This window comes from Talpa occidentalis, unplaced genomic scaffold (genome assembly GCF_014898055.3).
Source record: "Talpa occidentalis isolate TD23 unplaced genomic scaffold, MPIMG_talOcc4v2.1 talOcc4.13, whole genome shotgun sequence".
NCBI lineage: Eukaryota > Metazoa > Chordata > Mammalia > Eulipotyphla > Talpidae > Talpa > Talpa occidentalis.
Genome location: NW_023601322.1, coordinates 29,032,381 through 29,056,981, shown reverse-complemented (window position 1 = coordinate 29,056,981; position 24,601 = coordinate 29,032,381). Strand labels below are relative to the sequence as shown.

At 44.2% G+C, this 24,601-nt stretch overlaps 1 protein-coding gene across 8 annotated transcripts in view; it reads left to right on the top strand.

Annotated features, from left to right (window-relative positions):
* Positions 1–24,601, top strand: part of FHOD3 (formin homology 2 domain containing 3) — a 408,106-nt gene that overhangs the window by 62,637 nt on the left and 320,868 nt on the right. For all 8 annotated transcript variants that reach the window (XM_054694089.1, XM_054694088.1, XM_054694093.1 and 5 more), the window contains one exon: positions 2,815–2,879. In XM_054694089.1, coding sequence (XP_054550064.1) covers positions 2,815–2,879 — 65 coding nt within the window. The remainder of the gene's footprint in view (positions 1–2,814; positions 2,880–24,601) is intronic.

Genomic DNA, 24,601 nt, shown 5'->3' with positions numbered 1-24,601 from the left:
AAGGTAACCTTTATTCAAAATGTCACCATTAACCAATGAGAAAATACCGTGGTGGGGTAGGGAAAGCTGTCAAATTTAGAGGACCCTTATGATGGGCGTCAGCTATACCTTGATATTTGATGCATATATGAATAAAACATTGGATTTCCTGTAATTCTTGAATTGTTGGGATAAACCTTATTTGGACCTGTTGTGTTTTCATAAGTTGCATCACGTGGTTTGCTGATATTTTCTTAGACATTTGCAGCTTATTTTCTGTGTCTTCTTGTTAGGTTTTAGAGTTGAGATTGGACCAGTTCCCTAGCAAAGCTGGGACTCTTTCTCCTTCATGATCTCTGGAGGAGGTTATATAGTGAGGCATCTGTACCTCAAAAGGCAGGAGAACACGGGTGTCTGGATGCTCTGCTTTTAGCCCAGGTGATTCCACCAGCCATGTGGCTTCATGTGGGTCATGTCACTTCTACAGGCTTGGCAGGCATCTCTCACCTGCAAAATGGGCAAAGCGATAGTATCCACATCCAAGGTGGGAGAAAGGTGGTCTGGGGGGAGGAGTAGGAGATGGACGCCTTCTGTGGACCTGGCCACCCTCACTGCCCCCTTGCCTCTGCCTTGGCACCCCCAAACCCACCATTTGTCAGCAACCCTTGAGATCTGGGCCCTCCAGCCTCCACAACCCTTGGCTCTTACTTCTATACAGGTTTCTCCCATTGTAGGATTTTGTGTACAGGGGAAGACAGAGAAGGTAGAATATTGAAGAAGAGATAGAAGTGATAAAAATACTAAATAAAAGGTATTTTTAGCCCTATGCTTCTTAAATTCCATTAGGATTTGGCTTTAACCAGTCCATCTGCCTGGTTTCTTAGTGCACAAGCACCGAAAAGGTGATACCCCAGAGTGGTGGCCTGCTGCTTCCTCCTGTAAAAATGTCCAATTTTTGTGCAGAAGCTTGAAATCCCAGAGCAACCACCCCACACAGTCAGTGAGAGACTCTGAACTTTGCAGAAAAACTTAAGTGCTTCCTCAAAATACAACTTTGTAGTTGTTTGAAGATGAAAGTAGGGTCTACTAGTGGGTCCTTTTGAACTTTTTCAGAACATGAAGTATTCTGAAATATTTTCCCTGGCCTTCCCATGCTTCCCAGGGAACTGCATGTGGCAGCTAAAACATGTTCATTTGTTCTTTATTAGTCACTCATATCTGCAGATATTATGAGTTACAGAACGTTCTCTAGACTTGAGGACGAGGGTTTCTGTTTCTCCTCATTATGGTCTGGCCATCATCAGGGGTTCGCTGGTTTCTGCTCCTAGCTCCACCCCTGCCCAGCTGTGGGTGAGGCTACACTCTGATGGCTTCTTTTCCCACCTGGAACACCATTTTTGACAGTTCACACAGAAGCTGTTCAACAGTGTAGTTCAGTGCACTCAGTTGAAACTTCCTCTTACTGCGATTCCAAGAATTGAAGGAGCATTGGCATCAGGGTGATTGTTCTGTTTGTGAGGAAGAACGTTTTAGAGAAGTCTTGCTTTGTACGAATCTCAAAGTTGGCCATGCATTGTGGATTTGTAGAAAGCACCTTGCACAGAGTACCTAGAAAACAACCAGATGAACACAGTAGAATGGAAGAACTTGCTGGATTTAAGGGACTGTGAATACAGATTCTCTACAAGTCAGCTGCTAGACTGGAGACCCAGGACTCCTGTAAATGAATCAAAAAGCAGTTTTTCCACACCATACCTCTATCTTATCTCAAGAATGAAAAAATATTTAGGTAATATATCTTAGCTAATGTGATCATTTATAATGATCACTTATGATCATGACATCAGCAGTATGTCCTGATGAGACATCATGTTCTATTCCCCACACAACAGTAAAACAGTAAAACAGTAAAAGGATGCAGGAAAGGAAGCACTGGCAGATTCTGTTCTAGAAGGAACCCGGATGGGCAGAGATGAGTATGGCCAGACGAGAGGTGGAAATTCAGCCCCTGAGGCCCAGTGGGTTACCTCTGGCCTTGCTGGTTGGCTGGCTACCTTTTACCTTTGTCCATGACTTCTCCCTTTCTCCAGGCCTCAAAGTCTTTGTTAGCCCAGGTAGCCAGGACTCATGTTCTCTCCCATTTATTTTCTATAAGCTGCTCCTGCATAAAGCAGGGTGATGAGCCTTAGTAAAACAGCTAAAGAGGGCCATCCTCCTCCTTTACAAGAAATGAAGTAAGAAGCAGAGGGGAGACGAGGTGTGGTGTCAAATGGTATTCCTGATAATAAATAGCTTATAAACTCTTTGGTGGGCTCCCTTCTTGTCCTATAAAAGAGAAAAGCCGTAATGGTCTTGAATTGACACACAGCAAAGCAGCTCTTTCTAATTCCTCCACTATGTGTGCCCTTCTTATATCAAAAAAAGCAAAAAAAAAAAAAAAGCCATGGGAATGATCAAGCAGATATGTGTTATTACATTCCAGGGATTTCACTTCATGGGCACAGATTTTAAAATTTCCCAACATGGTCAAGCATGATTATGTGCAAACTCTGGAGGGAATGAGTTGACCGGGTTTGGCAATAAAATGTGTGTGCCAATCCAACAGTGTCAAGCTGTTGACACTGCTTTATTATTTTGTTTAAAGCCGTCTGTGATGTCACATTATTTCAGGGTGGATACTTGTTCTGTTTGGATCCCTGTTTATCTGGAGCCTCTTTCAAGTGGGTCAATTCTAAGCAACTGCCATGGTCAGAGCCTCAAGCTCATTGACAGCACTTAGGTGCCTTCTTGCTGAACCCTCTGATGCCCATGTATGTTTTGTTTCCCCTCCATTAGGCGGGGCAAGAAGCACAGTATCATTTTGAGGACACAGCTGTCTGTGAGGGTCCACGCCTGCATCGGTGAGTGATTTCTATGCAAGGGGATGGCTGCTGTCTGCCTGGTGATTAAACACCTGATAAGAAATGCCCTTTGTGGGAATAAAACAACTCATTCACTATCATGCTGTCTCCTTGAGTCAGCCCTTATCATGCATGGGTTGTTGTGGGTTTTAGTGAAGCAATCTCTGGCAACAGTGTTTGAAGCCCTGTTTCATTTGGACTTGCTTTGATGCATGGTTGGGCAGTGGAGAGCTGGGGGTTAGACAGATGGTGGATGAGGCTCTTCATGACACTGCTGTGAGAGATGATGTTCTTCCCTGGGCTGTGCCAGGGAGACCCTCTATTTGGTTGAAATGACCGTCACATGCCTCCTTATACTTGCTCCCTACAGGGAAGGAGGGAGGATCTAGACACCCTCATAAGGTCAGATGATTGGAAGGGAAATCTCAAGGCACTGTGGGACTGAGTATCTGTATATGCAAAGCAGTGTGATGGGGAGAAGACATGTTTGTGGCTTAGACTGGCTTACCTGTAGTTACCCAGGAACCTTGTGGGGGTCATTCCTGAAGCCATGATTTTTTTCTGAATCCATTGGCTCCCCTCCAAACCCATACACACACAAGTTGATCAGTAATGAAAGCAATTATTTATGCTGAGTAGAGGATCTATGTGAAGAGTCTCTAAAACCATGACCTGGTTTCCCCCTGTCATTGGACCAAGTAAGTACTATCATAAAAAGAAAAAAAGGCACTAGAATTCACTTTATGTATAGAAGGTCTTCATTTCTAAGCAGTTTTGCTTTATGCAATGTATGTGTGGTCTTGATTTGGGCCTATGCTTAGGAAACATGGGTCATGCTGTTGAGGTCCAGTCTATACCAGAAGGACTGCGTGGAGAGGGTGTATTTTTCCTCTTTCCCCTGTGCCCCTGTTGGAGCTGCAGGGGTGGGGTGAGTTGTTGCTGGCCGTGCAAGGGCATTTGTGCAATCTGACTTCATTTGGTGTTCAGTTGTGGTGAGGCTGCAAATGTCTCAAGTAACAACTTTGTCTGGCTGTGGCCAGCGAGTGATCATGTAGCAGACTCATAACCCTGTGGGGCTGGAGGTCTCATAATCTGTCGGAAGCAAAGTAATATCTGGGGAGCTTCAGTCAATTGAAGGTTTGCTTCTCAGCTGTCTGTGGCTCAAGTGACCATAAAACATGTGCGGGCACCTAACTGTATTTGCTCAGTTGTTTCACATTCTCGCTTATTTCATGTGTATGCATCACGCCTATCTGAAGAAAAGGCCTTGACCGAGGACTGTGCATACTCTCCCACCATTCTGGATCTGGAACAAACCCAGCTACAGAACATGTGTTAAAAAGTGTTGAAATTAACCCCAAACCTTCCTTCCCCCCACTCCCAAAGTGTGTCTCTGGTTCATAGTTGTTTGTTGATTTTGATTTTTTTCTTTCTTAAAGTTATTCTTTTTCCTGGTCCCTTATTTAGGTTTTCTAGATTCCCATTATGGGGTCAAAATCAGGGGGTTGCAATTGTATGGGAAATATAAAAATTAAAAAAATTAAAAAAACAAACAAAAAAAGAAATAAAATACAAAAAATTGAGGAAAAAATGTTGAAATTAAATATTGGTTGAAATATAGCTTTTCAGTCCAGATCTGAGGGCTGAGTATGAAATGACATTGGAGTTGTAAGGCAGTGGGCTAGATCAAAACCCTAATGAGGTAACTTCTGTTAAGAAAATTTACTGTATTGTACTATATATGTAAACATTTCAAGTACAGGAATTTTCTGACCAACTTCTATGACATTAACTCGTTGCACTCCTGCATCCTATAGTCTCATGCTCCTTATAACACACATGTTGTATTCTTTTTTTTATTTTTAAAGATTTATTTATTTATACAAGCACTGGGGACAGTCAGAAGCATGGGAGGGTGAGAGACTCCACCAGAGCGGGGAGCAGAACAGGCAGGCTGATGAAGTACACTGCTGAGGGGAGCGGCAGGCGCAGCAGGAGAGGTCTGCGTGCCATGTGGGACCCTTGCCCAAACTCGGAACAATTTCTATTTAAAATGACAAAGGAAAACAGGACAAGGAGGGAAAAGCCTTTTCACATCAGTTGTTTGAGTTATTCTTTTCAAGATTATTCCCTCTTTACACATAAATTACTGAATTGTTCCAAGTGGTGGACTGTGGCTCATGTCTTGGGTCTGGAACCCTACACAGCTCCCTGAAAGGCATTCCTGCCCACACGTGGTTTGACTGGAAGGACCTAGGATCAGCTTCTGTTTCATGGCTCTAAAATGCTATCAAATAAATCTCTCAAAAGAAAAGATTTTCTCACCCTAAATTCTTTCCCTTCATTCCTAGATTTCTGAGCATAGGAATATTTAGAATCTGGGACTTGGTGTTGATGAATTGAAGGTGACATGCCTTTGGAATTCTCCAGTGTTAACTTTGGAACCTGTAGCGGTAAGGATGAGAGTGGAGCCTTCATGGTTAGCAAGTGAGCAAACCTTGTGAAAAGTGAAGGCGGCAGGGGCTCTGTCTGATGTCACAGCTCACAGGGAGACAGGTCTGCTCTGTAGGTCTGCAGACCTGAAGCATTTGGCAGGAGGTTGGGACGGGGTTTTGATACAGAGACAGGCTCTCCAAGCTTTTGTATATCTGTGTTCCTTACCAATGTGTTAGATTTCTTTGCACATTTTAGTAAGACCATTTGATATAACATTGTAGCACACAATGCCTGATTTACTGCCTTAATCTAGCTTCAGTCCCTGGGAAAACAAAAAAATCAGACTGTGGGCATGAATTTATAGATAAGAACCCTAAAAATCTGGCATAGGCATGAGAAGTCTGCATTTTATGAGGTTAACTAAAGAAAATACAGTTTTTTTTTTTTTTTTTGGCTGCCCACAAGTGACACCAGAGAAATGTTCAGAGGGCCAACTTGTTCTGATGATTAATCTCATCATGAAGACAAAAAAGGGAGCCTCCCTGGTGGTGCAAGGGGTTAAGCACTGCACTATGAAGCAATCTGCAGCCTCTGTAGCATGGGTTCGATCCCCGGCTGGCCAGGGAGCAACCCACATGGCGTAGCAGACCTCTCCTGTCTTGCCCGCTGCTCCCCTCAGCAGCGTCTTTCAGTCAGTCTGCCTGTTCTGTTCCCCACTCTGTCTCTGGTAAATCCTCTCACCCCCCACATTTCTGGCCTGTACCCCAGCTCTTGTATGCTTAAATAATCTTAAAAAAAAGAAAAAAGAAGGAAAAAAATTGTGGGATAAGAACTGGAATAGAGGATTTAAGAAAATGAGGTTTGAAGTCATTAGAATCCTAAAGTTAATATCTGAGTGTTTTCTTTTGATTTTGAAAGTACTTTGTGTGGCTTAAAACTTGGTTTTCTGAAGCGAACTCCATCTTCCCATTGAGAAAAGAAACCTTGTTAAGTGATTTTCTGGAACCCAGAAGGCTGACACTTTCAAATATCAAGGGTTGAATTAAACAAAACGATAACAAATTGATGATTCCAAAGTGTCATTATGCTTGTAGTTGTGAAGTACAGCTTGGCACAAAGGGTTTTTAGCAGAATTTTCCCCAAACCTAAGAGACAAGGTCCACCCATGAAGATAGGGATGAGGTGGGCAGAAGCTGGCAAGGTGGCCGAAGTGACTAAAGACTCCATGTGATTAGTCCATTGATATTAAAGGTCAAACCGCAGGGGTAAAAACAGCTTTTAAAGATAAACCAACCTAGGAGAAGGCTACGTCGTCCGTGGATGCAGCAAAGTTGTCAATTTCCAGTAATAAAAATGTCAATAGGTGGAGGCATCAATGTATTATTTGTAAAGCATTTCCTCTGGGAGGAAGGGAACTCTTAGAGCTAAGTCATGCATCTGTGTGCTTTGTGCTATATCTTTAGAGCAAAGAGGTGAACGGAGGTGGAGCATTTCTTCACGAAGAACCTTCTAGTGTGGGAGTAATTGTGGATTTATCTCTTGTGCTAGCCATTTATTTATTTTTTAAAGATTTATCTATGCATACAAGAACTGGAGGGCAGGCCAGAGATATAGGGGGGGTGGTGGTGGTGAGAGGATTCACCAGAGACAGAGTGGGGAGCAGAGCAGGCAGATGTAGTGAAATACATTGCTGAGGGGAGCAGGGGGTGAGACAGGAGAGGTCTGCCGCACCATGTGGGCCACCTCCCTGGCTGGGAATCGAACTCATGCTGCAGTGGCTGTGGACAGCTTCTTAGTGCTGTGTCTTAACCCCTTGTGCCACCAGGGAGGCCCCCTGATTTAGAGGAGGTGACACTGTGGGGCAGTTTTGAGAAGGATCTTGAGACCATGTGTAGTCTTGATGGGAAAGAGTCCTGAATCTGGGTGGGTGGTGATGGAGGCTGTGTGTGTCTCTGCAGGGTGTGAGATGACAGCTCAGGGATTTGGGGTGAGTTACAGATTCTCTTCAGTGTTTGTACCCCTCTAGGTACAGTGTAGAGAGTCCTGGGCTTCTGTGGTCAGAGGACAGAGTAACCCATGTAATCCACGACCCTAACACCTCCACCCTCCACTTTGTTTCCCAGTTCCTTTCTCAGATTCTGCCTTTATTAAGGCTGTGCACAGGGCCAAGGCTAGCCTGTCCCCTCCTACCTTGCTGAGCTTTCTGAATGGCCCAAGTATAAGCTCCTCTGCCCCGCGGGCCCCCCGCCTCCAACACACACCTGTGAGTGAATGTCTATCCCTGTAGATTGGTTTGAGCTGGTGCAGGTCCTGCAGGGAAGCTCCCTCCAGCATTCTTTTCCAGGGTCACACTGGCCTCTTGGGTAGGCTGCTGAGTGACCATGGACTTCAGATCATTAATTGGACTCCAATGTAGTCCTTACTGCCTCTTGACTATGTCTGTTTGGAATTTCCATTAAAACCAGGGATTTTATTCTGAAACAACGAAATTCCCTTTTGACACTCTTGTGTCTAATTGCACTTGGTTAATATTTCTTTATTAGCTATTAAAGATGGGGAGCCATTAGCACTGTGGGTACAGAGATACCTGAGGCCAGTGCAATGAGCTGCATTAGTTTAAGCATCTGGCTGCTCTGGGACCCACATAGGTGCCGCTGGCCCTGTTGTCTCAGGTGGCAGGCTCCCTGTGTGTCCACTGTGCAGCTGCAGAATTGGAGTAAAACAGACTATTCTCTAACCAGGAGATCCTCTATGACCCTTTTCTCCCTGACTTCTTTCTCTGATGCCAGGCCTCGGACCTGGGCTTGTTGCCCACTCTGCCCTGCCCTCCCACAGGAGATTGCTTCTGCTCTTGTTCTGTTTCTGCCACTGCAGCCTTGGGGAAGGAGGGTTCCTTCCTGCCCTGATTTTGGAATCACAAAGGCCCAGCTCACAGTATCCTGGCCATATTTTTCCCTAGGGGCTGGGTAGGTGCCATGGGTCATATTTCCTATTTTCTGTCCTTTGATATTGAAATCCACTGATTGATCAGAACCCCGGAGTTCATCTCCCACTCCAGCTTCTTTTCGAACAGCTCCCCTGAGTGCTAATTACAGCCTTACTACAAGATGAGGCAGGATTTGAGTTCTCGTCTCCCTTTATAAGGGAGAGACTTTGGTTCGTGTGTGTGTGTGTGTGTGTTTCATCTCCTTCCTCTTATACTCCATCAAGTCTGTGACCCATTTGGTTGGCATTCTATTCTCTAGGAAATAAGTTTTGTGGGTTAATTAGATAAACACCTTGCATCTTCAGTTTCCTACTAGTCTACCTGAGTTCCCAAGTGGTGGACCCCACAGAATGTCCACGTGTCTGGAAGGCTGTTGGGTATGGCCTGGGGTGGACAGTTTGTCAGCTTCTCTTCCCCCCAAGGATGGCTACCTCTAAGGTGACTGACAGATGTCTTCCTCCTCTCTCCCCTCCCCTGCAAAAAAAAGGGGGGAGAAAAAAGGGGAAGGATGTAAAACATACCACCAGTTTTATTAAACTGCCTAAGAGCATAGTGTTTCAAGGCTGTGATTATTCAGTTCTGCCATATATTTGTTCACAAAGGCTGTAATCTTTTTTTTTTAAGTTATCTTTTTTTTTTTTAAAGATTTTTTTTTATTTATTTATACAAGCACTGGTACAGTCAGAAGCGTGGGAGGGTGAGAGAATTCACCAGAGCCAGAGCAGGGAGCAGAGCAGAAGGACCGAAGTACACTGCTGAGGGGAGCAGCGGGCGGCAGGAGAGGTCTGCGCGCCATGTGGGACCCTCCTCCAGTGGCCAGGGAACAGCCGGGGATCGAACCGGCGCCGCAGAGGCTGCGGGCTGCTTCGCAACCCAGCGCTCAACCACTGCGCCACCGGGGAGGCCCAAAGGCTGTAATCTTAAGTATATCATCCCTAATATACTTAAGATTACAGCCTTTGTGAAAAGGCCACCAAAATGAAAAGGCCAACTGGAGAGTAAACTTGAGAAAATACTTTACTATAAATAGATATGCAAGTTAAATATAAATATGTGGGTGTGGGGATGTGAATTAGGAAATAGAGCCACACACCTATGAAATAGCTAGCATGAGAATTTACCAGAACTGCTAGGGGAGTTAAAACATCAAGAAAGGAAATATAGGTGTGAGCAGGAAAGAAAGCAAGTATATCAGGGTCTCTTATGGCAGTTTTATTTCACAATTCTCTGAAATCTGCATCCTCCCTTCTACTTTATTTAAATTGCTTATCCAGGGCCTCCCTGGTGGCGCAGTGGTTGAGCGCTGGGTTGGGAAGCTGCCCGCAGCTTCTGCAGAGCTGGTTCGATCCCTGGCTGCTCCCTGGCCACCGGAGGAGGGTCCCACATGGCGCGCAGACCTCTTCTGCCGCCTGCTGCTCCCCTCAGCAGTGTACTTCGGACCTTCTGCCTGCTCTGCTCCCCGCTCTGGCTCTGGTGAATTCGCTCACCCTCCCGCGCTTCTGACTGTACCCAGTGCTTGTATAAATAAATAAATAAATAAATAAATAAATAAATCTGGAAAAAAAATGCTTATCCATTGCCTCTTTAGAACTTTGTTGCCTTTCATCTCAAAGGATATCAAATGTTGTATAATAGAATTTGAGCATGCCTTAGAAGGTTACAGTACATTTGCTTTGTACTATCTGAATACATCTTTTACAAGGACTATGAACTTCTGGGAAACAAAAAAATTACAATGAGGAATGTCCATCATATTGGTGGACACCTGCAGCTGATGTCACAAGCTTAAACTTATATGCTGGCACTTAGACTCCAAAGTTGTTATACAGAAGAAACTTTCATTATGTTCACAAAATAAGCCCTGGGGAGGAAACCTCCATGCTTTCAAGTGATTTCTACTAGAGTCTCTACAAATGCTTTTCCTCTTGCAGGTTTGACTGGCTCATAGGGTATAATGCCAGTTCTCTGTGCCTGCCTGTGACTATGCATGTGAAGAAAAAACTTAATTTTGTCACTGAATAATCAATGTTTGTTGGGAAATAAAATGCTTAGTCTTGTTCCTAGATATTTTGATATCCAGACAGCCTGAGAGCTGAGGGGAGCAAGGATGGCCAAATTGGTGTGCTAAATGGGGATTCTGTAAGGATGGGGTGTGTAAACAACTTTCAGGTGTCACAGAGAGGCTCAGAGGATATGGATTCCTGGAAAAGGGGATTCTTGGGGCATTTTACTGATTTAAATTGTCTTAGAAATATTTTTTTCAAAAATTTATTTATGCATACAAGAACTGGGGTATAGGCTGGAGGTGTAGAGGTTGAAAAGATTCACCAGAGACAGAGTGAGGAAAAGAACAGGCAGATCGACTGAAACACACTGCTGAGGGGAGCAGTGGGCGAGACAGGAGAGGTCTGCTGTGCCATGTGGGCCACCTTCCTGGCCAGGGATCAAACTTGTGCTGCAGTGGCTGCAGATAGCTTCATAGTGCTGCGACTTAACCCCTTGTGCCATGAGGAAGGCCACTTAGAAATATTTAATAGGAAGTATTTTAACTTGGTGAAAAATAGACATGGGAAGCATTCATTCAACTATGCAACCAGTTCAAGATTTAATTCAAAGGAAAGAAAAAGGTGTTGGAGAATTTTTTACAAGTGCTGTCCTTTCAAACTCATATACTAGGGTAATAGCCCCAAAATAGCAAAGGAGAACATTGAAAAAAGTTTTGATTATTTTGTAGTATAATTAAAAAATGCTACTGTCCAGTGTTGGGTTAATTATACCTAGAGGTGACCTGACTTACCAATATCCCAGTAACTGGATTGTGATCTGTGAGCAGGAAGAAGATCCATTTTACAGGGATTTAGAGAAATATTTGTGGGACAAAGTATAGTGCTGGCATGCAGTTAATACTTTAGTCATTTCTTAGTCTTTTAAAAAGATTCCAATTTAGAGTCAATGGTTTACTTAATAACACTCTTAAAATCAGATGATGTATCTATAAACATTTCAGAAGTTGTAAAATGCTTTGAAGGTGATAAGTTCGAGAGGAACTCTACTGAAAAATGGAAAAAACAGTCCTGATTATTTCACTACAGCCATTTAAAGTGTCATGAGCCCTGATCACTGAGTGACTGTGTGCAGTTTGGTCTTGGAACAGAGAGGTGAGGGTCTCCAGATGGTGCACATTTTTTCAGGCCAAATTCTGGGGAGGTGGAAAGACAATCTCTTGTTTTGCTGACTAGTGTTGTTTTCCATGCCTGCTGTTTCTCTTTTTGGGCCATTTTATATAACCTTCCTTTTTCTGGATTTGTGATTGCAGAGGCCCATGCAACCCTTCTGGTTTGAGAAGTCTGAGAAGAGTTGCCAAAACATCTAAATAAATGTCTTTTGAAACATTTTCTCTAAGTGAAGTTTTACCAGACTTCAAAGGATGGTTTTCCAGCTGAGTTCCGGTGTGGTTCACATATTGCCTTGGGGGGAAATAAATCAGCTGAGAAAAATGGATTTCACCCTTCAAGAGCTGACTGTGCTGAGTAATGCAGTTAAAATCCCTTCTTCTGAGCTGGGCTGCCGACTCCTGTAGATCAGCAGGAGCTTCAATGTCTTTTCTAAGCTGTCTCTGTCCTGCTGGACACGTGGTCTCTCATTTTGGGCTTCGTGTTGGGATGTCTCTGGAAATTGAGGCTCTTAACTGATTAGAACTAGATGCTGGCACCTTGTACTTTTGAGGTTCCCCAAAGAAGGATTCTGGGTCAGGGGGTACAAATATTGGGACTCCTGGTTTGGAGCCTTATCTGGATGATTTAGAAGGTAGGGGTCCCATACTAGCTTTTGGGCATTTGAAGGTGAACTGTTTTGTCACCTGCACAGCAGTGTCTGGGCTACAGGGAACCCTAGGTTACCTCTTGATTAAAGATAGTAGCTTAAAGGATCTTGGGTACTGACAAGTATTAAGTTTAATTTGTTTACTTAGGAAATGAATTTCTTTCATATTTTCTCAGGAAGAAGGATAAAAGGCAATAAGTAGAATGTAAGAGTAAGTAGAAAATAGTAATGCAGTGAAAGTGGGTGGGATGTCATCACCAAGAGTATTTCCAGGAGGAGTCTTGGTTCTGTGGTCCATGGAAACTGGAGTTGTACTGCCGGTGAATATCTGTGGCCTGTGCATGCATTAGGCAGGGCTTGGGGCACTGCTTGCTGCCCTCACCCAGGATGGGGCTTCCATTGGAACTGGGTGTATATATATATGCATCCTGAGGGTGAAGGTATTACATGGTCTAATCCAGGCTAAAAGCCTAATATAAGGCTGCTTGTGGAGCAGTGCCTGTTTCGCTTATTTTGGAGAATGGGGTGGGGTGCTACTGTCCCCATATGTAATGAATTAATGACATCCTGGTAAGGAGCGAATGAAGAAGCCAGAGAAGCTTCATTAAGGGTATTCATAGATCTTCTTGTGACTGAGATAGAATGTACCCTACGGGGAAGTGTTGGATCTGATCAGAGTGTGGTGCAGCCAAGGCCTGGTGGGTGACCTATGCAGGTGACTATTTTTTTTGCTGGCACATGACTACCTCTGAGAGCCCTTCTAGCCCTACCATCCCTGTTTTGTTTGGCAGGCCTTTTCCTGGGTGGGCATGTTGTAGACCCCAGATGTCACTTAGGGATGGATTGAAAGGATGAACAGAAAGGGTACAGGGACTTAGGTCTGAAGATTTTGTCTGAAGACAGCTTCAGTGTCATTATGAATCATGAAGTTCTTCCCGCCATGGCTGCCTCAGGCCATGGGGGAGGACAATGCTGGCTTTGCAGGGGAGATTCTTTTTGGGTATTGCGCTGCATCTGACTCATCTTCAGGCCCTGTCAGCTACTATTACTGAACACCCGCTATGTGCAGGGTGCTTAGCATAGTTATTCCATTTATCCTCCTGACATATAATCTTACTTTGCAGAAGAGGAAAGCAAGATTAAAAGAGGTTTTGTAGCTCACCCAGGATCCAGAGCTAAACATCAGAGCTGGGATTCAAATCCACATCTGCCTGTTAAATGGAAATGTGATGTTTTTGTTAAAATAGGCAATTTACTTTTAAAAAAGTTTTTATGAGAGCAGAAAGGGAAATTTCCAAATAATGAGTGCATATGCCAGACACTTAGCAAAGCCCTCCCCAGATTTATCTCCTCCAATCTTCACAAAGTCTCCTGAGTGGGACTTACTGTTCCCATTTAATTACTGATGAGACTGAAATGTTCAGTGAAATGTTCACTAGAGCTGAGGTCACCTCCGGGTCTGCCTGAGGTGCTGTGTTCAACCTTTGTACCCAGTAACCTGTAACAGTGCTAGCCCACCTTGATTGGTAACTTACCAGGTTTATCTTCACTAGCACAGCTCTGGGTTGATGAGAAAACTTAGGCTCTGGAGTCAGCCCTGCTCCTGAGGTGCTGTGTGACCATAGACAGTTGGCCTCACCTCTCTGAGCCTTAGTGTCCTCATTTACCCAACGAGGGTAATGCCTGCAACACCATTGTGAGGATTAAATATTTCATTGGCACTGGATATGATTTTTTTTTGAAACAAAGAACTTATAAAAGTGGATTGATTTGTGAACTTCAAGGAATATGTGCTTTCGAATCAAACTGGGGATTGAATGCTAATCCCGCCTCTCTGTGCTTATGAGCAAGTTACTGAACCCTTTTAGGTCTGTCTGCTTATTTGTAACAGTGAGGACGAGGGGACCTAGTGCCTCCTCCTTGGTGGTGTTGCAAGCATTCCTGGACATAGGGGTGCGGGTCCAAGCATGGTGCCTCCACTTGCAATCCTGGAGATGTGACAGCATCATTACTACCATCATCAACACAAAGAAGGTTTGTCTTTTATTGCCTTTACAATTTGTTCAAGGAAAACTGGAATGTGACTAGACAGTGGTTTTCAAAGGAAAGCACCTTTAGAGTGTCTGCTCTGTTTACAGATAGAACCGACTCAGATGAAATGTATGTCTTGCCTCCAGTTCTCAAAGGACCCTACGCTCCTCATCCAGAACTGAATCACAGATTTGTTGTAAATATTAAACTGGGCAATGAATTGTGGAACTCTTAAATATGAAATTCAAGCAATGCCCAACTAATTGTTTAAATTATGTTTTGGCTGGTACCCTTTCTGATGGGCAGCCATGGTTGAAACTAGCTCAGTATGTTTTCATTAACATTTGATATTACAGAATGAAGTTGTCCACCCCAAGGTCTGAGGGCTGTTCTGAGCCTGTGATTCCTGTTTAATTAGTGGCATTTGGGTTATTTTTGCGATCCGCTTCTTTTCAATTATCCTGAGTTTGATATACTTTTGAGTGATCCAATCTTGGCAAGCCCTGAATAGTCAGCATGTCTAGAGAAACACTCATCTTTACTGAAGCTAAGTGGGTTTTGTGATGACAGTGACAGTAGCTTTGCATCCCCTTCCTTGTGCCCCTAGACCGTGTGGTCCGAAGGGACCACTGAAGAGGAGGACACAGCTTAGACAGTGAGGAAGATAATCACATGGGTGAAAAGCAAGGAAAACACTATGATACCAAGTGTAAGTTACATTGATAATAATTTTCAAGTGGAAAAATTATGCTCTAAGCACTATAAAAGTAATTGAAATATTCGGTATGAGTTGATACTTAGAAAACACACAAACAGAAACTTCAAGTGGTACCTAAGAGTACAATCTGTATGTTTTGCCTACAACAGTGACACTAGTGAGAGTGAACATGTATCACACACATAGCAGAAAATTTGTTGGCTGACTCAGTATCTGGAGGATTGTTTGTGACTTGTTTGGCCTGGAGTGCCTTCAAAAACTATCCCACAATGTCATGCTATGGCCTCTCTTCTACCTCATCTCCCTGTGGTGAGCTGGTGGCTCAGGGTGTCTTAGGCATGGGCCTTGGGTGCTGGTCCAGGAGGGGCTGACCAGGCAGTTTTCCCCTTCATCAGGCATTGGCACCAAGGCCTCATAGGCCACCAGGCAGCCACACAGAATAACATGGGTCATTTCACACTTCATCAGAAAGTCATAAAAACAATTACCAGCCCATTAAGGATGTTGAAAGGGAGCTCCACGGAACTGTCCTGGTAAGAAAATGCCAAGTCCACTGTGAGTCAGATGCGATTCATGCTGTGGATTGTCTTTGATGGAAGACCATGAAATCTAGGAGAGTGAGTGTCGAGACTGTCTCATGGAATGTCTGGAACAGCTAAGGGCAGAACCACTGGGACGTGCCCACTGCCGGTGTCAGGATGGTGATACTCAGGGCAGCTGGGCCGTGGGGCTCCAGTGGCAGCCTTGCCTCCTTTTGGCTGACCTGCTAGGTTTGGGGTCTAGTTGTTTGTGGGGTCTAACTCTAGGCTCGTCTTTATCAGGACTCTGGAGGCACTCTCGGCTGTGGCATCTAGCTTAGGGGATATTGGGGAGCATGGGGGTTCCTTTGTGGCACAAGAGGCTGTTGACTGGGCCTCGGGCACTGGTGATGTCACTGCCAAATGAGGTTGTGCCTAGAATCTAGTATTAAATATTTCAAGCGTACCAGTTTTTTAAGTTAAAAAAACCCTCCTTTGGCATGTCTAACTTTTTAAAAATAATTTATTTATATGTATTTTACATCACTGTTTTTTTTTTTTTTTTACAGTGTTTGCTTTTTTTTCTCAGGTGTAGTCCCCATAGAATTTCCACCACCAATTCACATGTGCACCATCACTATAGTCCCTTGTGCTCTTGTCTAACTTTATCTTAAATGACTTAGTGGGCAAAAAATTAAAAACAAATAACATTTAAAAAACAGATGCCTTAGAGAAGTCCTGCTGAGTTCTGGGGCCCAGACTATAGCTGAGGATGTGGGTCCCTCTTCAGGGGTGTCTTAGTTAAAGGGAGTTGGTGGGTGAGGGAGGAGGCACAGTGGTAGGCAGGGTTCTAATTCTGGAGCCAGCATTGCCAGGCAGCTAGATCTGGGCCACAGCACTGATGTCTCAAAAAATGGAGACCCTCATGCTTCCCGAATGAACTGAAAGGACCGACGAACGGTGACTGTTTTAGATCTCATGTCAAGAATCTGGCAGCGCTGCAGGATTTTTATGAACATGAACTTGTGGCTGCTACTGTGTCTTGTGGGTGGGCTTGAAAACATCATTTGTTACTGTAAGGGGAGAAATATCCAGATTCCCACCTGACTTAGAAAATAACTGCTCAGCCTTTATTAAATGCCTACTGGGTGTCTTCACTGGTATGTGCTGTCAAAGAAATGGCCAGTCCCGTGCAAGTGTGATCAGTTCCACTCACTCTCATGATTCCGAGCAGCGGCTGCATACTTAGCGTTTCCAACTTTCCCCAGAGTTCTGGATCTGTCATTGAGATCTGTGCTGTGTCCACTGGGTAACCTGGACTTTACTCAACATCACATCCATCTCCAGCCTTCCCAGCCCTTCTCCACCCCCTCGGAAGGGCTCCTGTCCACCCACTGCCAGGACCCGCGGTGCATTCAGTGGTGCACTGGCCATATTCTCCTTGCTCCTGTGGTTGTACAGAGACCCTGGGATGACATGGAGTGGATTTTTACTTTCCTCTGATGTGGATGCAGCTCTGCGGAACCCTTATGTCCTGCTTTTCCCATTTCCAGAGAGCAGGGAATTCTACTGGGCTACTTAGGAGGTCCTGTGGCTCTCGACTTCCCCTTTCACTCCTGTCTAAGGAAAGAAACGTGGATTTGGGAGAAGAGAGTGAGGAGGTGAGGCTCAGTGTCTCCCCCTTCTTCAAATGTTATACGCTGAGGACCCTGAAGGTCTTTGCTTAAGTGTTTGCAGGAAGCCTGCCTTGTGCTGGGCCAGTGCTCCTTCCCTGAGCTGCTCAGAAGCCTGTGTGGCTGCAGCATCGAGGCCCGTTCTGCACCAGGGGCTCTGTCATCCACCTGCCACTCTTCTCTCCCCACGTGCTTCTGAACTCGGGTGGGAAAGGCCAGAGACTGCACACTGAGCTCAGGTGTTGGGAATGTGGGTGCTTTAGCTTGATCTTTCTCCTGGAGGCACAGAGCTGCTTTATCCAGCAGCTAAGAGAGATGAGCCATTAACAGAAGGGGGCAGCGTGTCCAGAGCAGGCAGACAGCTGCTCCTGGCTGGCTCCCCTCTGCAGCTACTCCAGCTTGGAGCAGCGCGCCTGTGCCAGGCTAAATTAAAACTGGCGCTGCCTGACTTTGTTCTTTTCGAGGCTAGAGTACTTGAGGTGGCAGAGAAGGAGGAAGTCTAAAATAAAATATGACTGAGTTGGGGTGTGCAGCCACGTGCCCTCCCGGGGCTTGCTGCTCTAGGGTGATGAGGCTGTGTTGGTGCTGGGGTTCTGCTCTCATGCACACTGGCCTTTGTGCTGAGCTCTACCTATCTTTATTTTTGGGGCGTGTGCTCTCGATCTTGATAGTTTCAGTAAACACTGGTTTGAATAATGTAACAGGCAATTTAGGGCATCACATTCTGACCTTGGGCTTGTTATCTCAAGGTGTAAACAAGACCGGATAGAGATGAATGGGTCTGTGGCAAACTTGCTCTGGAAAATTCCCTGAGTGACTGATGTAACGGAGGACACACAACCACCAGTGATGATGGTTCTGTTACACCTCGGGCTATTCTTTACCCAGAGCACCCCAAGGGGGAGGGAAGTAGGACATTATCACACCATCAACTTGGGGTATGGAATAACCATGTAATCCGATGACGGATTATAAACTTTGGGGAAAAGCAACAACTGGACCACATGGATCCATAATATGTAATTCATAACTTAAACCAAGGTGGCAATATCGAGAGTTTATGGGTGGGAAATGACACTGCCTTAGCTTTCTTACCCTGGCCCATGACATGGAACATGAGTATCCCCTGGAAACTGGTGCTGTGCAGTGGGAAGTGGGGAATCAGAGGGCAGCACTCCCAAGCACTAGAATTGTACCTGGGAGCAGTCAGGGTTCTGTTTGTGCTGCTGGAGCGCCTTCTCAGAGACCTGGTTGCACATGCCGCTGCTAACTCTTCGGGAGAGGGATGCTTCACTGGCATCAGGGATAGGCACTTACTGTGCTGAGGCTCAGATACTTTTCATGGAATTTGATTTGAGGATGGAGAGAGTAAGGGGTGCTTGGAACTTGGCACTTGGGGGAAAAGTGTACCCATTTTTAAGGGGAAGGGCTCAGGAACAGGTGGAAAGAGGCTATTTTGTGAGGTTTGGGCCTTCTTAGATGTTCTCCAGAGTTCTTGCATCTGTCGGGGTGCCTGGGTGGTGCCTTGGTGTCCCCATAGGCTCCTGGACCAGGTGGAGCAGCCTTGTCCAGCAGATGCTGTGGATAGTGAAAAATTCAGGAAAGTTTAAGTCCTTTAGTCAGACAAAATCAAGGCTTCAGTTACAGGGGAGAGTCCTAGGGGGTGGTATGTCCTAGACCTTAGGAAGTCTTGCTAGCAGGGACTTTGTAGCTAGACATGCCCATGTTGAACCCAGTTTCTATCACTCAGGTAGGTCACTTAATCACTGTGTGCCTCAGTGACTCTTGCAAGGGTTGGCTGGTTCTTGTGTACACTCGGGTTGTTCTGGGGTCTGCTCCTCTAGCTTCTTGTCTGCTGGTGGCCTCCTCGACAGGCTGTGCAGCTGCACAGCTTCATGTTCACGCCCTCCTTTGCAGGCTCCTACTCAGACTTCTGGGCTCTGTTCAAATCTCCCACCAGCCCATTTCCCTTCTCAGGGAAAATGAGTCATCACCCCTGGTGGTAGTTCTTGGAACTAGACTAGGAGGCTAGACTTTGGGGCTGTCTGCTGTGTTTCCCCCCATGCCCCCCCCCCCAACCGCCCCGGCTCCACAACTAATGGACTGAGAGATCTTGAGCTGCTTCTCTCCACCTCTTTCCTTTCCTGTGCAATGACAGCCATGGCAGGGCCGGGGGGAGGGGGGGCGGTGTTAGAAACTAAATAAGTTAATCTGCATCAAGCACTTAGAACCTTCCAGGCACACGGTCAGCACAGCATCACACAGTGGGGCCTCTGTGATTGGCTTCCCCAGCACCATGCCCTGCCCAAGGTGGGTCCTCATAGATCCCTATGGGCAGTGAGGGCCGCAGGGCGTGGGATCATGGTAAGTGTCTAGCTGAAATATCAGACCATGGAGTTATCTTCCTCCAGTCCTCTCAAGTTTCCCTGAAGTGCTGATAAAATAGAGGGGCCAAAGCTGCTTTGTCTGCTAAAATAGCCCAGGCTGCAAGGGAACAGAGGGATGCGTGCTCCTGTCCTCCCAGACCTTGCCCCTCAAGCAGTGATGCCCTCAGGCATGCTGCGAGGATTGCTGTATGCAGCTGCGGGCAAAGCTTGCTGGAACCAAGTGGGGGATGCTTATCTTGCCTCCCCGTTCCTGCCTCATCTGTGTTTCCTGCCTGGGCCACTAATTTGTACCTTGCCATGGAGATTTTTTTTTCCGTTGGCTAGTATAATGGCAGATGGGAAGGGTGGTTTTAATGAATTACTGTTTTCTTTTGGAGATTAAACTTTCATTATAAATACAGTTGCAGACACACAACCTTCTGGTACTTGCATATGATTTGCCAATTAGGATAATGGATTAGAAAGTCCCTTGGAGAATGACAGCGACAAAGCTAACCGTGGACCTCAGCTTGGGGTGCTGGAGAATGAAGTGCCTTGCCAACCGGAAGTCAACATCTGTCAGTGTGCCCACGATATGCTTGTTCTAAAAGTCTGAAAATACACATGACCTTTGAGAAACAGATTAAAATTACTAGGCAGAAACGTGGCAGCCCGCTCTAAGAGTTTGCGAAGTGTTCATTTGGGGTTCCTGCCGGCCGACCACATGTTTCTGGGATGCTGAAGGGCAGGCAGAGTCTGTGCTGCTTCATTTTGGTTAAATAATTAAATGTCACAAGCATTTAAGATGGATCTGGCAACTCACTTTGTGCTGCATCCATCAATTCTTGCAGTGGGCCTCAGTCTTTGGGGCCCTGCCTCTTGTTTCCTTCAGACCAGAGTTTCAGCTCCCCAGACATTTCGGGCCAGGTATTTCTTGTAGGGTCTCCTTGTGCATTGCACCAGCATCTCTGGCCACCACCCACTTGCCAGTAGCCACCCCCAGGCCCAGTTGTGAGAGCAAAAAACTCCTCCAGACACTGCCACTTGAGCGTGGGCTGTTATGATCTCTATGAAAAGTCTGGTTTTCATCCCTCACCATGCAATTTTCTCCCCTTACCCAGTTTGCCCACTCCTTATCCCTCTTCCCATACGATTTACACCCAAAGTCTAGTTTTCATCTATCACTAAAAAAATTGTCAAATACTTACTTTAGGAAAGTTTTCTGTATTATAGCTTTTAATAGTGGTTTTGTTCTCTTGTTTTGCTTGTCTTCAGGGATTCCTATTATGTGTACAATAGGTCTTTGCCTACCTGCAATATTCACGTTCTTTTGAATCATTGTTTTTCAAAATTAAAGCCCCACTTAACTTTCCACATAGCTAAAAGCATTACCTTTTGTGTTTCTTCTAGTATAATATCCATTTCTGATATTTTTATCTCAAACACCTAAGTTCTGTCATTTCATTACTGTTTTCCTAATTCTAGCTTTTATTCTTTGCTTGTTTTATTTTTCTCTATTTTATCCTTTTTCTTGAAAAAACAGTCTAAAATTTGATTAGTTCATTAGCTGTGTCTTTCTGGTGTTGTGGTTTTCATTGTCTGTTGTTATGCTGTTTAGCTCCTTACTCATCTTTCCTCTAAATAAAGCTGCATGTGATTTGACCTTGATACTTTTATACTTATCTTTGTGAAATTAGTCTTTAAACAAAATGATTTATCTATGCATACATGAGCTGGGGTACAGGCCAGAGATGCGGGGGTTAAGAGGATTCACCGGAGATAGAGCGGGGAGCAGAACAGCCAGACTGACTGAAATACACTGCTGAGGGGAGCAGCGGGCGAGACAGGAGAGGTCTGCTGCGCCATGTGGGTTGCTTCTTGGCTGGCGGGGGATCGCTTCATAGTGCGGTGCTTAACCTCTTGGCGCCACCAGGGAGGCTCCTGTGAAATTAGTTGTCATGAGATTTTAGAGTTGTTCTAACTTCACAGAGCTTGCTCATCTATTGTTAAAACTATATTTGTAGAGTGTTCAGAAACATGACTGCATTATGAGATTTCTGGTCTCTGTTCTTGTCTCTCATTTTCATTTCTACCATCTCTGCATAATATTGTTCCTAAATTTGATTCCATTTCTAGCAGTTTCTCTGATTCTGGAATGAGAGCCCTGGGGGTCAGTTTTAAGAGTTCACAGGGATTTGACTGCTTCAGATATTTCAGTTCCAACCATGGCTTCATTGACTTGCCTGGTCCTGGATTGGTCAGTGTCCCTCTGTGTTCACTGCTATTCTTGAGCTGGCCTGCCAGACTTCCCAGTGAATACCCGTGAATTCTTTTGGGTTCTCTTATTTTTCTTCATCAGCTGCCTCATTGTTTCCCTCTGACATACAGGGGATAATATTGGGCATGTCGTGTGGCTGCTGATGATTTGTCCTTTCCCTCTTCTACTTTAGCATTTGTGGATTTTTTTCTCATATTTAACATTAACATTTTTATTGCAAATGTTTACAGGATATTTGTTTTGCTATATGACTGCTTTTTAGATGATAGCTTTTAGAAACAAGTATTTTGAGATAATTGTAGATGTAAGTTGTGAATTGTAAAAATGTATTGTGAGATCCTATATCTCTCACTCGTTGGTGTCTTTTTATTATTTTTTATTTTATATAATTCTTACATTATTTTTCATTTTTGCACAATATATGCATTTTCATTTTGGTTATATTCCCCGTAAAATACCCACCCCCCCTTATTTTGGCCCTAATCCCTCTCTCCTCCCCCCACCCCCTTTAGTGTGTCTCTGGTTTATGGTTGCTTGTTGATTTTGATTTTTTTCTTTCTTATAGTTATTCTTTTTCCTGGTCCCTTATTTAGGTTTTCTAAATTCCTGCTATGAGTGAGACCATCCGGTATTTTTCTTTTTCTTTCTGGCTTATTTCGCTGTTTTGGATGATTAAAAAAATAGACCTCTGCTACTACCACCACCTTCATGGAACCTTCTCTTCCTTGGTGATTCTTCAAACAATTTCCTCAAAATTGTTACTTAGAATTCAGTTTACCTTTGTATAACAACCTTGCCCTCCCCAAATAGTGAGTGGTTTAAAGGTAGACGTTTTCTTCCATAATGTATAAAAGAGGTATGGGGGTTGTACTCTAGGGCTAGTGTAGCAGTGTCAAGGTTATCAGGCTGTGGTTACCTCTCCCTGCTGCTGTCATTGTCAGCACATCATCACCACCTGAGATGACTGTATAAACACTATAGTCATTGCTTCTGGATTCTCTGCAGAGAGGAAGGAGGCCCGAGGAAGAGCTTGTCCTGTTTCCTTAAGACATTTTCTGGGAGTATGTGCTTATGTCAGATTGGCCAGAATTTAGTCCTGTAACTATAGGTAGTTGCTAAGGAGTCATGGAAATGATTTCTTTTAGCTGACTGTATGAATGCCCTAAATAAAACAGATTCTTTTAATAAATCAAAAACAGGGCAGTGGATATTGGGATAGGCAGCTCAGAAGCATGGATTTTTCTTGCTATGTGCTTAAACAGAAGCTTAGAAAAAGTGACTAAATAGGAGATTAAAAAGACACTTTAACAATTTTAATTTCAACATACTTTCCTTGTTAAATTTATGCTGTTCTGCAAATGAAAACAGTTCAGTGCTAGGAACTGAACTTTTTGCATCACCGGATGCTGATGGCTGCTCAGTGCAGGTCTTGACTCTCTTGGCAGCAGAGGTGGGAAGGGGGATGACCCCCTTTCTACCTGTCACCGTACGCAGTGATCATTGTGGTAACAGTGCTTATCCCTGAGTGCATTCGAGCTGTGATGGCTGTAGATTGAAAGAGTTCATAGGCTTCTTAGCTTTGTCTCTTTAGACATCCTTATAGCCTCTAAAACATACATACCACAGAGAGAAGCGTGGGGCAGGGGTTTCATTTCATAGTGAAGCTGGGATGATCTGGAGGGAGTTGTTATACTTGAATTACTAGCATCAAAATTTTTGGCAGAATTCATGTCTGATATTTTGCTGGAAAAATTTGTATTGGCCTCACTCTTGTATAAATTGTGAGGAGTCACAGATGATCTTCACTGATTGGGGTAACAAAAAGACACAGTTTATTGCCATTGTGTGTGCGTGTGTGTGTGTGTATACACTATTGTGAATGATGCTACTAAGAACATGATGTGCAAATGTCTTTTGGAGACCCTGACTGCAAATATTTTGTATAAATGTTCAGAAGTGTTATTGCTGGATCATAAGATAATTCTATTTATAATTTCTTAAGATTTTTCCATATTGCACCATTTCACATTCCCACCTATAGTGCTGAGGGTTCTAGTTTCTCCACATCCTCGCCAACACCTTCTTTTTCAATTTTTTTATTTTATATATTTCTTACATTTTTCATTTTTGCACAATGTATGCATTTTCATCTTGGCTATAGTCCCCATACAATTCCCACCCGGCCTTATTTTGATCCCACTCCCTACTCTCCCCGCTGTAGTGTGTCTCTGGTTTATAGTTGCTTGTTGATTTTGATTTTTACTTTATTATAATTAGTCTTTTTCCTGGTCCCTTATTTAGGTTTTCTAAATTCCTGCTGTGAATGAGACCATCTGGTATTTTTCTTTTTCTTTCTGGCTTACTTCACTGAGCATAAACCCTTCCAGTTCCATCCATGTTGCTTCAAATTGCATGAGTTTATCTTTTTGCATTGCTGAGTAATAGTCCATTGTGTATATGTACCACATCTTCTTGATCGTCATCTATTTTTGTGCATTTGGGTTGTTTCCAAAGCTTAGCTATTGTAAATAGAGCTGCTATAAACATAGGGGTGCAGGTGCCCTTTTGAATTAATGTTTCTGTGTCCTTTGGGTAAATACTTAGGAGTGGAATTGCTGGATCATATGGAAGCTCCATCGTTAGCAGATTGAGGAACATCCACACAGTTCTCCATAGTGGTTGGACCAGTTTGCACTCCCACCAGCAGTTCAGGAGAGTTCCTTTTTCTCCACAATCTTGCCAACATTTGTTGTTGCTAGTTTTTTTTAATATGTGCCATTCTCACTGGCCTCACCAATACTTTTAACATGCTTTTAAACATGTTTATTTGTTTTTTTTCAATAGCAGCAATTCAAGTTAGTGTGAAATGTTACCTCATGGTTCATATTTAAATT